Source organism: Pelodiscus sinensis, chromosome 5 (genome assembly GCF_049634645.1).
Source record: "Pelodiscus sinensis isolate JC-2024 chromosome 5, ASM4963464v1, whole genome shotgun sequence".
In the NCBI taxonomy this organism is placed as follows: domain Eukaryota; kingdom Metazoa; phylum Chordata; order Testudines; family Trionychidae; genus Pelodiscus; species Pelodiscus sinensis.
Genome location: NC_134715.1, coordinates 93,098,950 through 93,114,362, shown reverse-complemented (window position 1 = coordinate 93,114,362; position 15,413 = coordinate 93,098,950). Strand labels below are relative to the sequence as shown.

Sequence of the window (15,413 nt, the reverse complement as noted above, 5' to 3'; positions counted from 1 at the left end):
CGTCTTCAACATACCACACACATAGTTTTTGCTATTAGCATTTGTTTCAGTTATGAATCAATACTTGGCCTAAATCCTTAGATGTTATAAATCAGCTTAGTCCTACTGACTTTCATGGGGTAATATTATGGATCAGGTCCTTTCAACTCTCATTTACCACTATATTGACATATACAATTATTTCCACCGTGCCTCAACTGCAATTTAAGCAGGGTACCCCGCTTCCCCCCCAGTATTAATATTAGAATAATAGAATAACTAGAACTGGAAGGTTCTCAAGGGGTCATCAAGTCCAGTCCCCTGCAGGACCAAGCACCATCTAGATCAGGGGTGGGCACGATACGGCCAGTGGCCCACCTTGGAAGGGTGCACAGGGCAAGAGGCTTCGATTGGCTCGGGGGTGGGACAGCATAAGAAGTCTCTTCCCCACCACCACCAGGGATGCATAGTTCCCTCTATGCCAGTTTTTCCTCAAACTGTGCTCCCCAGGGCTCCCGAGAGATCTCCAAGGGCTCCGCGAGGCTGACAAACTGGAAACATCGATAGGTACAACACATACAATCAGTGGACTGCTAGGGCTCCGCATAAATTTTTACACGTGTAAAGGGCTCCGGAGCCTACAAAGTTTGAGAACCGCTGCTCTATGCATTGCACCCCGATGGAGTGGAGGGGGGGAGATTTTGCACACTCTCCTACCCCCAGACTAACCACCAACCATTCTGAACAGCAGTGGCTTCATCTATATGCTCTGCACTCCTGATGGGGAATGAGAGACTTTGCGTACTTCCTTGCCCCTAGCTGTGATGATTGGCCTGGGGGCAGGGGAACACAAAAAATCCCCTCTCCCCTACTTTCCCCTCCCCCCGAGGGGAATGTAGAGGGGATCACCAGCTATTCAAAAGAGCTGGCAGTTCCCTCTAGGTGCCATGAGACCTTGGCAGGGGCAAAAGTTCCCACACACCCCTGCTCCTAGAACTCGATTGGCCTGGGGACGGGAGCATGAGCGAAGTCTCTTGCCCTCCAGGGACGCGTGGTCCTCAATAGCACATGGAGGGAACCCATGTGGATGGGGCTGATGCAGGAGAGAACCTGCCTCAGTGACCCAGTTGGACTGCCAGCTGGGAGGTAAATTACTTCCAGCCAAAGCCTACCTCAGGCACCTCAGCCCCCTCACCACTTCATAACTCAGGTCACCTCCTCTGCACACCACGCCAGATCACAATTCCTCTCAGACCCTGCACCCCCTGCTATACACCTCCCCCAGATCAAAATTTACTCCTGCACCCCAACTCCCTCCTCAACCCAGCACCCTAATCCCCTACCCAAGGTCACAATCCCATACTTCACTTGTTTAGACCCTCTCAGACCCTGCTCCCCAATCCCCTACCCCACGTTCTCTTCTGCACCCTACCTCCATCCCAAACCTCATACCCCCTCCATAGAGAAGTGCAGCCCTTGACCCTTTCCAAAAATCTTGGAGATGCCCGTCTAACCTGCTCTTAAATATCTCCAATGATGGAGATTCCACAACCTCCCTAGGCAATTTATTCCAGTGCTTGACCACCCTCACGGGAAGCTTTTTGTCAAATCCAACCTAAACCTCCCTTGATACAATTTAAGCCCATTGCTTCTTGTCCTATCAAAAGTTAAGAAGGAGTAATTTTTCCTCTTCTGCCTTGTAACACCCTTTTAGATACTTGAAAGCTGTTATGTCCCCTCTTAGTCTTCTCTTTTCCAAACTAAACAACTCCAATACTTTCACTTTTCCCTCATAGCTCATGTTCTCTAGACCTTTAATCATTTTTTATGCTTTTCTCTGGACCTTCTCCCATTTCCCACATCTTTCCTGAAATGCGTTGCTCAGAACTGGACACAATACTGCAGCTGAGGCCTAACCAGCGCAGAGTAAAGCAAAAGAATTACTTCTTGTATCTTGCTTATAACACTCCTGTTAATACATCCCAAAATGAGGTTTGCTTTTTTTGCAAGTGTTACACTGCTGACTCATATTTAGCTTGTGGTCCACTATGACCCCTAGATACCTTTCTGCAGTACTCCTTCCTAGACAGTCACTTCCCATTCTGTATTAGAAACTGATTGTTTCTCCCTAACTGAAGCACTTCACATTTGTCCATATTGAACTTCATCCTATTTACCTCAGACCACTTCTTTAGTTTATCCAGGTTATTTTGAAGTAGGAGTCTATCCTCCAAAGTACTTGCCACCTCTCCCTGCCATTATGTAAACTGTTGAGCAATACTAAGCTCTGTGATGAGATCATCATCTTGATCAACTACTTTATATTACATTTATATGGATAGTGACAGCAACAAATGGTAGATGTTTCACCTGTATCCCTCCTCTGTCTTCATTCCCTGCCATTCCATCCACTTCGTCCATGATCAATACATGTTTCATACTAACAGAATGGGACATTCCTAAAGAAGTAATAAAGATAAAGTGAAGTTACGCTGAACTATTTACTTCCCAAGGTTATAATGGTGGTATTTTTTACACAACTCTGAAGTTAAATCTATATCAAGTAAATATTAACCTGTTCTGCCACTCGCACACATGGCACACTCAAAATACAACATGTTCACACGGTAGTGCTGACCGATCCTCTTATTTCTACATTATCTACTAGTGCACACTAGTCCTGTCCCGCAACTTCCATAACAATTAGAAATGTCAACCTAAATTGATATTTAGGATTCTTTCCAGGCTCATTGTTCTACCTTGCCTTCATCTTAATACATGAAACTCCCTCTCTAACATATGGACCAGCTATTGAGCATGCTTAGCTCCCAATGGATGTCCTCAAAAGAGGGTACAGTTAACTTCACTTCAGTAAGAGTTGAGGCACTCAGCAGTGCACACAACAGGGCCCCACCTAAAAGCAACAAGGACCATCACACACTTTACGTACCAGAACAGAAGTCTTTAATGCTGGTGTTATTTAGAGATTCAGCAACCACATCCTTCAAACTGTTCTTACTGCGAGTGTCACTGGCATTCAGTTCCACATAACTGTACCCCAATTCCTAATTCAGTACAAACAAAGCAGAACAGTTAGAACACAACAGAAAAAAAACAACAAATCACTCATCAGCAAAGATGGGAATACCATATATTATCATCTAAAATAATATGCAGTTTTGTTGTTAGATTATCTTTTAGAACATAAGAACGGCCATACTGGGTCAGATCAAAGATCTATCTAGCCCAGTATCCTGTCTGCCAACAGCAGCTAATACCAGATGCTCCATAGGGAGGGAACATAGCAGGTAATCCTTATGTGATCCCTCCCATCACTCATTTCCAATCACACTTTTGAATTTTCCCTTCTTTTTCTATTGTATCCTAAATATTTTTAGGGTCAACCACCATAAACAGAGACCATGCTATCTTGCCCACAGCAGAATGAAGTCCACTACTGACTCAAGAATTCATTTCTAAAATTGTGTAAGTTTGAGGGTGGATCTGTCTCTTTCCAGTTTTATATAACTGGGAGATCACATATTCAGGCACAGAAGGGAACTGAAGTAACACATCAAGAACTCAGTTTAAATAGGAATATATCAGTGGTTCTCAAACTTTTGTGTTGGTGACCCCTTTCATGTAGCAAGCTTCAGTATGACCTCCCCTTACAAATTAAAAACACTTTTTTAAATAAAATAAGCACCACTTTAAATGCTGGAGGTGAATCAGGGTATGGAATGGAGGATGACAGCCCCTGTAATAACCTAATGAGCCCGTAATACCCTGGTGACACCCCAGTTTGAGAACCTGGAATATATAGTATAGGTCTCATCTGAAGCAGAAAAATCAGAGTTTTAGTTGGGGTTTTTCAAAGAGGATAAGAATTCTGGACCCAACTCAGACTTGCTTTCACTAGGTTTTGGGTGCAAACTCCCTTAGGCCCCATTGTGAATGATGTCTGGGATTTTCCATTAGTATTTCTGAAAGATTTACAGAAAGAAACATTGTGTGTGAAATCTTCATTATCTCCCACCACAAAACTAGACAGATTAGGTCAGAGTTTCTCAGTCTTTTCAGTAAGGGAGGCCTAACCTGAAAGCCCCCAAAACATATACTATAAAAAGAGGTTAAAAAAAATCAGTGATAACATTAAGTCTATATAATTGATAGAATCTTATTGTTAAAATAGTTAACTATTATATTGATGTAATTAGATTTTTAAATGTAGTAAGATTTTAAATAATTTCATTGTTTCTTTGCTTGACAATGGTTATAAAGTTTCAACATATCATGAGCCCCGACTGTTATCATGATGTGCACTGGGGCCATGACCCACCAGTTGAGAAAATGTTATTAGACAAACATTTGAATAATTTTCTCAAGTGTCAGCAAAAATTCAATACTGTCCCAACTCTTCTCAGCTTCTTTGTCTTTAACAATTCACTTAGAAAGTGTGACAGTGGGGGAAGTGAAAATATTTAGGCTTAGGGCTATATTTTGTTATTCCTCCTAATGTCACACAATTTTCAAAAGCATGACTGATGGCTTCACTCTGCTCTCACTATCTCCTATTACCTTCATTAGGAACAGAGTTAAGCAAGCACTGTAAACTTTAAAAAAAATCCAATCCTCAACACACTGCAACATATATTTCTTTTCATAAATAGACATGGATGCATAATCACACCACTATCATATATGTACTAACACTACACATTACAGGAGTATCCTAGTGCCTGTATCAATGACAGGCAACCTGTGGTCAGCAGTTCCACATGCAGCCCATTAGGGTACTGTGTGTGACCCATAAGAAATGTTGTTTACCATTGCCCATGTGCCAAGTTGCCAGACTCAGCTGGTTTCTATCGGTGTAGTTTCTTCCTACCAGTATTACTGAAGTGACATGCAAGTAAAGCAAGGACATGTGAAGTGTGCTATCAGCATGCACCTTACAACATGGACTGAGAGCCGTGCATACCCTCTGCATCCACTCAAAGTGCTACTGCAGCTCCGTGGGCACATCCTGCAAATTCTAGGTGTACAAGCACACTGAGATGAAGGATGGCCACTCACTAGTCTAGGTTGCCCATCAGTCATCTGTATTCTCATGTAAGATCCTGACACTACAAGCAGTTCTATATGGGTGGACATTCATGGTGGCTCTATGTATAGGTGGAAGGGATGTTAACACATGCTTAATTTTGTAAACATGTAATGGCTGAAATTTACAGCGAGTACACATTTACACAGGGGGAGCAGGCAGGAGCAGTTTTAAGCCAGTTCCCCGCGACCAGTTCTTAATTATAAGAACAACTCAGGAAATATAAGAACAACTCAGGAAATTATAGACCGGTCAGTTTAACGTCTGTCCCAGGGAAGATAATGGAGCAGGTAATTAAGGAAATCGTATGCAAACACTTGGAAAGTAATAAAGTGATAGGGAATAGCCAGCATGGGTTTGTGAAGAACAAGTCATGCCAAACTAATCTGATAGCTTTCTTTGAAAAGATAACGAGCCTTGTGGATAAGGGAGAAGCGGTGGATGTCATATACCTAGACTTTAGTAAGGCATTTGATACGGTCTCGCATGATATTCTTATTGATAAACTAGGCAAATATAACTTAGATAGGGCCACGATAAGGTGGGTGCATAATTGGCTGGATAACCGTAGTCAGAGAGTTGTTGTTAACGGTTCTAAATCCTGCTGGAAAGGGATAACAAGTGGAGTTCCTCAGGGGTCTGTTTTGGGACCCGTACTATTCAATATCTTCATCAATGATGTAGATATTGGGATAGAGAGTACTCTTATTAAGTTTGCAGATGATACCAAACTGGGTGGGGTTGCAACTTCTTTGGAGGATAGGGACATAATTCAAAATGACCTTAGCAAGTTAGAGAAATGGTCAGAGGTAAACAGGATGAGGTTTAATAAGGAGAAATGCAGAGTGCTCCACTTAGGAAGGAACAATCAGTTCCATACCTACAAGATGGGAAGCGACTGTCTAGGAAGGAGCATGGCGGAAAGGGATCTAGGGGTCATAGTGGACCACAAGTTGAATATGAGTCAACAGTGTGATGCTGTTGCAAAAAAAGCAAATATGATTCTAGGTTGTATCAACAGGTGTGTTGTAAGCAAAACTCGTGAAGTCATTCTGCCGCTCTATTCTGCACTAGTTAGGCCTCAGCTGGAGTACTGTGTCCAGTTCTGGGCGCCACATTTCAAGAAAGATGTGGAGAAATTGGAAAGGGTACAGAGAAGAGCGACAAGAATGATTAAAGGTTTAGAGAACATGACCTATGAAGCCAGGCTTCATGAACTGGGCTTGTTTAGTTTGGAAAAAAGAAGATTAAGGGGGGACATGATAGCGGTTTTCAAATATCTAAAAGGGTGTCACAAGGAGGAAGGCGAAAATTTGTTCCTCTTGGTTTCTGAGGACAGGACAAGGAGTAATGGGCTTAAAGTGCAGCAGGGGAGGTTTAGATTGGACATTAGGAAAAAATTCCTAACTGTCAGGGTGGTCAAATATTGGAATAAATTGCCAAGGGGGGTGGTGGAATCTCCCTCTCTGGAGATATTTAAGAACAGGTTAGATAGACATCTGTCAGGGATGGTGTAGACGGAACTTGATCCTGCCTTGAGGGCGGGGGGCTGGACTCGATGACCTCTCGAGGTCCCTTCCAGTCCTATTATTCTATGATTCTATGATTCTATGACCCCCGGCTCCTGCCTATATTGCCACCACCATTCCATGCTGCTGCCTCTGTGGGAAGCAGCAGCAGGCAGGGAGGGGATGGCTCTGGCCTCCCACTGTGTGTAACAGTTTACACCGTTAATCATGTAAATGACTACATATTCACATCCCTAGTAGGTGAACTCCTGTGCCTATGCAGAGTCACAGTGGGATCCAGCTTGATCTTACACCTGTAATTGGAAACATTAAGGCCTATGTCCAATGCCTGCAACTTCTCTTGCATACCAAAAACATTTGTGAAGCAGCACTCACCTGACAAACTAAAGCAGCTGTAGTCGTTTTACCAACTCCTGGTGGCCCGGACAGTAAAGCTGCTTTAAAATTAGTACCATCATCTTTGCCTCCCAATTTACTGGGTTTTCCTTTAAAAAAAAGGGGGTGGGGGGAGATTATCTAAATATAATACAGAGATGGGACAGAGTCACATTTTAAAAACCATACCTGAAAAACTAGACCTTAAAACAAGCAAGCTCAATTTTTGGATACCAGAATGATGGACTACAAATCTATAAAAAACTGTAGCATGAACATTTGGAGAACTGTAATTCAAATCATTTCAGTTCAAACAGATTAAGTGATTGTACTCTTTGCTTTTAATTGTTTCCAAAATTAACATACTTGTTGGCACTAAAATGTTTTACCATTTTAGTTGCTGAGACATTAGTTTTGAAGACATGAAAAATAAGCCTGTGGGTTCTAATGAAATTATATGCAAACTTAGGATGACATTTTCATTCTCTTATAGATTATCATGGAAGGTCAGAAAAAGTTAGTACAGAATACCACACATTAAGTACCAACATATTGTACTGACCAGTTTGCAGCATCTTTTTTTTTTTTTTTAAGTCACAGATTATTGTTAAAACAACATGCTCGTCATTGCCAGGAGCTTGGGAAGTCACTTCTTCCCCGTGTGCACAGCAGCCACCAGAGTACAATAGCCTTCAGGGCTTTGCAAGGCTCACTTTTCTCCTTGCTGATGAGGAAATGGGTGTTGGCAGAGGCCAATTATGGTGGAAGACTCTTAAGGAATGTAGGGGAAGTGAATTAATGATTGTTGAAGTCTGGGTATCTTATACTTTGTAAATATCCAAACAAATAGAATACAACACTGTGGTTTTACAACTGCAAAGATAAAACAGAGACTTGACACTTGCTGAAAATATCACTTCTACTCTGAGACATTAAATCAGATTCCAGAATATTAGTTGCTAGCACTATATACAGAAGAATTCTACATGAAGCTGAGCAGTGGGAACACCAACAATTCTACAAACTGAGAAACCTGCAAAAAGCCAGATAGATATTAATTGCATAGTCACCATGTTTGTCCTCAGAAGTATTCTTGTACCAGTTTTGGAGCCATCGTAACAACTTATTAGCACAGCTTTGATCCCCTTGCTGTCCAATTACTGTTTTAAGAGATGTGGGCTTATATTTATCAACCCATAGCAACCCTTCTGCTCTGACTTTGCTTATATCAGGAACACAAGTCTCTTCAGCCTTTGGAGCATGCTTTCTCTCCACAGCTTGCTGCTTGAAGTCCAGACTTTTCTGTGTTTCGGTAGTTTCTTTTTTTAGAGATCTGAAGGTGCCTCCTTTTTCTGGAGTGGAGTTGCTTTTTTTAGAGTCAGTTTCTCTCTTAGCTGGGCTAACTTTTCTTTTTTCAGGCTCAACTTTTTGCGGGGTCTTGTCCCATTTTGGCTTTGATTTCTTTGCCTTCAAAGTCAGAAGAGTGAAAGTGTGAAGGGAAAATAATACCAACCAGGAAATACACAGGCCAGTGGCATAAAGAACTAGAGAGCCTTTGGAATGGCACAGTGTATATAAATAGAGCTAATTGGAATCTTCACCACCCCTCTGTATACGATTTTATTCAAATGATATACTCATTGTCAGAAATTTTCCAAGGAAAAGTTTGAAATATTCAGCAATAAAAATTAAAACTTCAATTTGGAAGTAACACTGCCTTGCCTCATGGGATCTGTCAGGCTAGGGAGCCACTCCATAGAGGGGGCCATGAGGTACCTGAACTGTAACTCTCATTATGCACCATGGTCTCCCTTATTGCCGACCCATTACGATATCACAGAGTCTCTACTTATGGCACTTTGTTGGATATATAATTTGAGGCTAAAGGGTGCAGCCTATGGAAGAGAAAAGAGAAAACTAACTCCCATGAAGCACTATGGTAGCATTTCAAAAAATGTTTTGGTTTTTCAAACAAAAAGCCCAAAATTGCCCTTGAGAAAAACAGACACTTTCTATGAAAAATGAAGCTCAGTCATAAGCCCAAATTTCTATCAAAACGTTTTGGAACTTTGCGACACTGCCAAAGAAACACAACTCCCAGCACAGTTATGAACAGTAAGCCTGTGAGTGGATTACAATACCAACACAAAATCAATTTTAGGTTTATATAAAAATAGATACAATTATCACAATTAGAGCTGCTAGTCACAGGAGAAATGGCAAGACCATGTCTACATTTACTTTGGAAGCCACGTTAGTACCGCTAGAAAACTGTGAATACTGTTTGCTTGATCATTATAGACTGAGCTTAACCACACTGTGTAACACTTTATAGCATTCATTAACATTAGTTTATTTAGATTAAGATTACTTAATGTTTGCACCGAGGAGTGACAAAATAGCAACAAAACGTAAGTGCTAACTTTAGCATATGCCATTTATTACCCTAAATTGGCAATAGGATCTCAGATGCCTTGATCATCTTCAATTAGACTGCACACAAATGTAAAGAAGCTGTGGTGTGCTAGCACTATTACATTTTAAAGAATAATCAATTAGTAAAACTTATTAAATGTATTGGATTTCCCCTAAATATACTCACTCCTCAAATAGGCACTCCACTAGGGGGAGTATTAGTGTATTAAATAGGTTTTAAAAAATCTTATAAAACAAAAGCAAAAACGAGTAAAAGGACGTCTCCTTAGCCACAATATAAAACTTGTGAAAAGAATTCAGAGTGTTGGAAACATGTCTGGCTAATAAAGTTAGTCTGAAACCGCCAAAGGTAGGACAGGTGGTGGGCAAACACAGAACATTAGTGTACAGTACTTTTAAGAAATAAATGTAAGTTTATTTTGTACAAACCTCAGCTTCTGCTGCTAATTCATATTTGGACTTTTTGCCTGGCATATTTCTAATCAGATCAAATAGGCCATCCTCGTCAATAATTTTTGTCCCTAATGTTGATGCCTAGAACAGAAAGAATAACGAAGATTAGCTCAATTGCACTTCTGTAAAACAGTTCATGTATGACTAAGTTTGGAAACACAAGCAATGCTAAAAGCTACTCTCAGTAGCAGATACAATTTTAAAAACAAAATTAATACCAAATAGCCTATAAATGACAGAAATGAGACAGGAGGGGAAGTAGTTAGGGTATGTGTGGTTGTTTTTAGTAGTAATATAAAAAATACAAACACTGTACATTAAAGACAGACATTTAAAGGACTTCTATTCACATTATCAAATGGTGGCATTTGAAAAAAAAATCTGAAACTAGTTTACATACCTGGAATTATTTTTATTTTAAATTTTCCCAGAAATTAACTTTTGAATATGCATTGCAAGTGGCAATAAGACACATTAAACAACAGTCTGACAGGGCTGATTAATTTACACCTTCAGATTCATTTCTTGTTTCACCAGACACCGTCTGTGCTCATTAATCAAAACTATCTTAGAGCAGTGGTCAACCAGTAAATCGGGATTCGCCAGTAGGTCTTGGAGTCTCTGACAGGTGATCTTGACTGGTTTGGCCAAAAGGCTATCAAGCACTGGTACTTCAGTTGCCCCTGCATCCACTGTCATGCTACTCCCTGCCCTCTCTGCCTTGGAGCTGCCCCCCTAGAAACTCCCTGCTTGCTGTGCAGGGTGGGGAGGGAGGAAGGGGGAGGCACTGATGTCAGGGTGTCCCTCCTCCCCCAACTCCTGTACCCTCTCTCCACACAGAGAGAAGGGACTGGAGGGAGCTTGGCAATGCAAATGTCTATCATGCTCACACATTGTCTGTCATTCTCACAAACACACACCTGTCCTTCCCTCTCATTTCCCAACACAACACATGCATGGGGAGTAGTTGTTACAAACAGTGAAAGAAGTAAAGCGGGTTATTTTTGGTTTTTGACTGGTCTGTGCATTTCATAATTTTCATTTCTCTCTTACGCTTAAATTCTTTGAGTAGTGAATTCTCAAATGCCTAACCTGTCATGGCAGGAGTCATTATTCTTGTGGTAACTGCTGCTCCTGGAAGTGGCTGGCATATCCCTGCAGCCCCTGAGAAAGGCAGAGCAGGGGGCTGCCACATGGTGTCCTTGCCTGCAGACACCACTCCTGCAACTCCCATTGATCAGTAATGGGAATCCATGGTAAGTAGAAGCTGTGGACTCTGTGCCTGTAGATGAGGGGCAGCATATGGTGCCATGACTGTACATGCCAGCTGCTTACAAGAGTGGTGCAGGGCTAGGGCAGGGGTACACCTGCCTTAACCTCACTGCTCCACCACCCAGAAGCAGTCTCAGTAAAACGGTGCCCAGCCAGAACCTGCTGCCTGAACCCGTCCCAGCCCTGAATCTTCTCCTACACCCAACCTCGTGCCCCAGATGCAAGTTCCCCTGAACCCAAACTCCTTCCTAGATCTTGCCCCTGAAACTCCTCCTGGACCCCGGACCCCAAACCCCCACCCTGGGCTAAGCCCAGAGCCCCTCCCACACTCCAAACCCCTTGGCCTAAGACCAGAGCCTGCATGCCTATCCCCTACTCAGCTTGGCGAAAGTGAATGAGGATGGGGGAGGAAAGGAGATGGAGTGTACAGAGTGAGGCCTCGGAGAAAGGGTGGATCGGGGCAGGGCCTCAAAGAAGGGGCTGGAAGGAAGTGGGGCAAGGGTATTTGGGTGTGAGGTAGATCTTACATTGCACTTAAATTGAAAAAGCGATCTTATGGTTAAAAAAGGTTGGAGACCACTGTCCTACCGACTCATCCTACTACTCAATGAATGACTTCAGTATTGACTGTCCCACCTTTGGCGGTTTCAGACTAACTTTATTAGCCAGACATGTTTCCAACACTCTGAATTCTTTTCACAAGTTTTATATTTAATCAGGTCTGAAGCCTTTAATATTAATACTGTATTATTTGTACATTAACTGAAACACCACTAATTAGCATTGCTGTCAACTTTGGGCGTATTCCTGCTCTTACATATAGAAGAAAGTGCACTTCCTCAGACATACCGTCTGTACATATGTGAGTATGGATGAGCCCACAAAACTACTGTCAAAATTGAAGCTACTGGTAGAAAAAGAAGGAAGTCAGTGTTACCTTTAACTGAGACACAATCTAAAATTAGCAGTACAAAGAAAGTCTATTAACATTTCATTTTTTTAAGAAAAGTTACTACAGGTTGGACCTCCCTGGTCTGGCATCCTCGGGACCTGACCAGTCCCAGATGAGGGGATTTGCTGGACCAAGGGAGGTCTCTCCCCTCTTGGCCTATGCTAAACCATTGCCCAACCCACCACCTCCACTAGCGCTCCGGCCCACCCTGCTGTTGCCTGGTCACTCCCTGGGCCAGAGCTCTCTAGCTCTGCTTGGCCCGCCTGCTGCTGGGGTCGGAGCTGCATGGCCAGACTCCCTGGGCCAGATCCGCATGGCAAGGGCTGGAGCTACCTGTCTGCTGCCGGGGCCGGGGCCGGAGCCAGAGCTGCACAGCTGTTGCTAATCCCCTGCTACTGCTTAACGGTTGGGGCCAGATTTCCCCACTGCACTGCTCACCACCACCACCCATACATGGGGCTCCTGGCTGAGTCACGAGCCCCCCCACTGCACTCCTGCCCCACAGCAGGACCTCCTTATATCTGGTATTTTGGGTCCATGAACATCTGTGATCCTGCCGGACCACAGATGTTGCCAGACCAGAGAGTCCTGGTTAAATACAATCTGTATTTCATTTTTTGCGTATTTTTCAAAATACACTTTTAGAGAGAACTGTCTTGTTTTGGAAGAGAGATGTGATGATAGTAAATTTACATGTGGATATGTTTTGAATGAGAGAAGAGTTATTTAAAGTTAAGCACCAACATTGACACAAGAACTGGATGTAAAACTACCAGCAAAAAGTTTAGGCTTAAAATTAGACAAAGGTTTCTAGCCACCAGAGGAATGAAGTTCTGGAACTGCTCTTCAAGGGGAGTCATGAAGGCAAGAAACCTAATTGGCTTCAAAACGGAACTTGATAACTGTATGGAGGGGACACTATGATAAGACTGCCTACAACTGCACATAGCTAATCTACAACTAATAGTAACAAATATCCCCAATAGCCAGTAACGGGGCTCTACAGACAATTGTTTCCCAGATGATGCGTTGCTGTTGAGCACTTCAGCAAGACCCAGGGTCCAATGATTGCCATATTTGAGATTAAGAAGGAATTTTCCCCTCTGGGACAGACTGGCATGACACCCCGGGAGGTTTCACCTTCCTCTGCATCACGCGGCATGTGTCACTTTGCACGTTTAAACTAGTGTAAATGATGGATTCTTTGTAACGTGAAGTCTTTAGATTATGATTTGAGGACTTCAGTAACTCAGCTAGAGGTTACAGATTCATTAAAGGAGTAAGCAGGCAAGGTTTTGTGGCCTGCAACGTGCAGGAGTTCAGACCAGATGATCATGAAGGTCCCTTCTGGCCTTAAAGTCTATGAGTGAATTAACTTGTATACTTCATTCTTGGATCGTCCGTAGTAGCACTTACCTTGTCACATTTAGACTGGCCACAGTCACGCCCCATAATAAGATAGTTTGTCTTCTTGCTGACATTACCAGTTACTTTTCCCCCATAACGCTCAATTAAAGACTTTGCCTCATCTCGTTCAATAGACTCCAGGACTCCTGTAATTACGAATGTCAAGCCTTCCAAGCAGTTTTCAGCTCCCTAAGAATCAAATATTGCAGTAAGCAGTATCACTTGATGCACTTACAGCAAAATGTCTCCCCATTACAAAAACAACTTCTTCAATACCTTGATTTGTCAAGTACTGTTTAGTTAGCTGAGTCTGTCAGCAGCCAAAAACAATTGAATTGATAGTCAGAATCAGAACTATTCGTTTGACACTTAGCTAAATTTAAGTAGGAAAACTCAATTACAATAGGTATCCACTCCCTGTGCTTCAAGCACGGCAAACCCCTGGCAGTCACTTTCTTCGACCAGAAGGGCAGTTGTTTTCTACTGTTTCTCTATATATTAAAGAAAGTTTTTCCTGTGGGGTGACAGAGTGACTCATCATGTCACCCCGCCCCACCCCAGCCTCAACAGAGTCCCCAGAAGAGGCAGCCATGGGTCACAGTTCTCTGCCCCCCCTGCATCAGGAGGGCGCCTTGGACTCCCCGCTGGCCCCCAGCTCCCCTGCAGGACAATGGGGTGGCAGCAGTGGCTCCTCGCTGCACTGGAGGCCCCCAACATTCCAGGACCCCGCGGAGAACTGCCACTTCCAGCTGCTCAACCCAGCCGCACTGGGGGGCCTGCTGCATGCCTGGAACACCAGCCTAGAACCCTCTCCCCTCCCCAAGATTAGCATGCCAGCTTCCTGCGCGGAGAGGAGAACACCCCGAGGCTCCATGCCGGATGACTTGTAGAGAAGCATGCATGTTGCGGAGGCAGCAGTTCCCTGCTGGGTCCTGGAGCGTCAGGGGTCTCCAGCTCAGCAAGGAGCAGCGCTGCCACTCCCGCCGCCCCCAGCTCCACCCTGGTGCTCCTCCAGCAGTCAGAGGGGGGCCGAGAGGCCAGGGAGGCAGGCAGGCTGGGCTGGCGCGGGGAGGGTCGAAGACAAGAGGCCAGGTCTGGTGCGGTCCCAGCCCTCCCCTCCCCAACGGCTAAGTCTGAGATGGCCCCTGGCCCTGCCCTCCCCTCCTGCTGTGGGGAGGCCTGAGGGGCTGGAGCTGGCATAGACTCCAGCCGCCAGAGTGAGAATCAGTCTTGCTCACCCCCGAAGACGGGGGGTGGCAAGCATAGCAAGCAGGGGGCACTGCCCCCTAGTAAATATTTTTTTTAAATCTCTATATAAATCCAATATTATACCAAAGGTTTCCAAGTCTGTGACATTTAGGTTTTTTAATTTGTGCTGTTTATTTTTACATAAAAAGATATGGCTTTTATTTCATAAGGAATTAAAAAAATGAAATCAATCTTTTTCTTGGATCAAAACAATTGGCACACTTCAAAATGCTGCACTCTTGTAAGTGAGCTCAACAACATGACAGAACTATAGACTCCTACAAGCCATTTTCACAAGCACCTTTGAATGCCACAAATACTGAGTTTACTTTCCAAATTATTGGGTATTACCAAGTAATTTATACCTAAAAGCCCTTAGGCTTCAATAAGTGCATCAATATTATTACACAGAAAATGCTGTAAATCTTCTACAGCCAACCAACCCGTGTTCCCTGTAAACTGTGTGCTTATGCAGTCACTCAGGAGAGATTCAAACAATGCCCAGCTGATTAAGTAAAGCAGTATGTTTAGTTACTACTGGTGGTGCACATTCACACATGCCCAGTGCACTTAAATTTATTCTGTACATGGATGTAAAAAAAAAAAAAAAAAAAAAAAATCTGTGCATGAATGAAAAAGAGTAGAGGGAATACTGCAG

General features: G+C 43.2%; 1 protein-coding gene across 2 annotated transcripts in view; it reads right to left on the bottom strand.

Moving 5' to 3' along the window:
- RFC1 (replication factor C subunit 1) overlaps positions 1-15,413 on the bottom strand; it is an 82,352-nt gene that overhangs the window by 12,525 nt on the left and 54,414 nt on the right. For both annotated transcript variants that reach the window (XM_075930561.1, XM_075930560.1), the window contains exons 11-16: positions 13,517-13,696; positions 9,853-9,957; positions 8,058-8,454; positions 6,988-7,097; positions 2,930-3,044; positions 2,350-2,438 (exon numbers count right to left, since the gene is read on the bottom strand). In XM_075930561.1, coding sequence (XP_075786676.1) covers positions 2,350-2,438; positions 2,930-3,044; positions 6,988-7,097; positions 8,058-8,454; positions 9,853-9,957; positions 13,517-13,696 — 996 coding nt within the window. The remainder of the gene's footprint in view (positions 1-2,349; positions 2,439-2,929; positions 3,045-6,987; positions 7,098-8,057; positions 8,455-9,852; positions 9,958-13,516; positions 13,697-15,413) is intronic.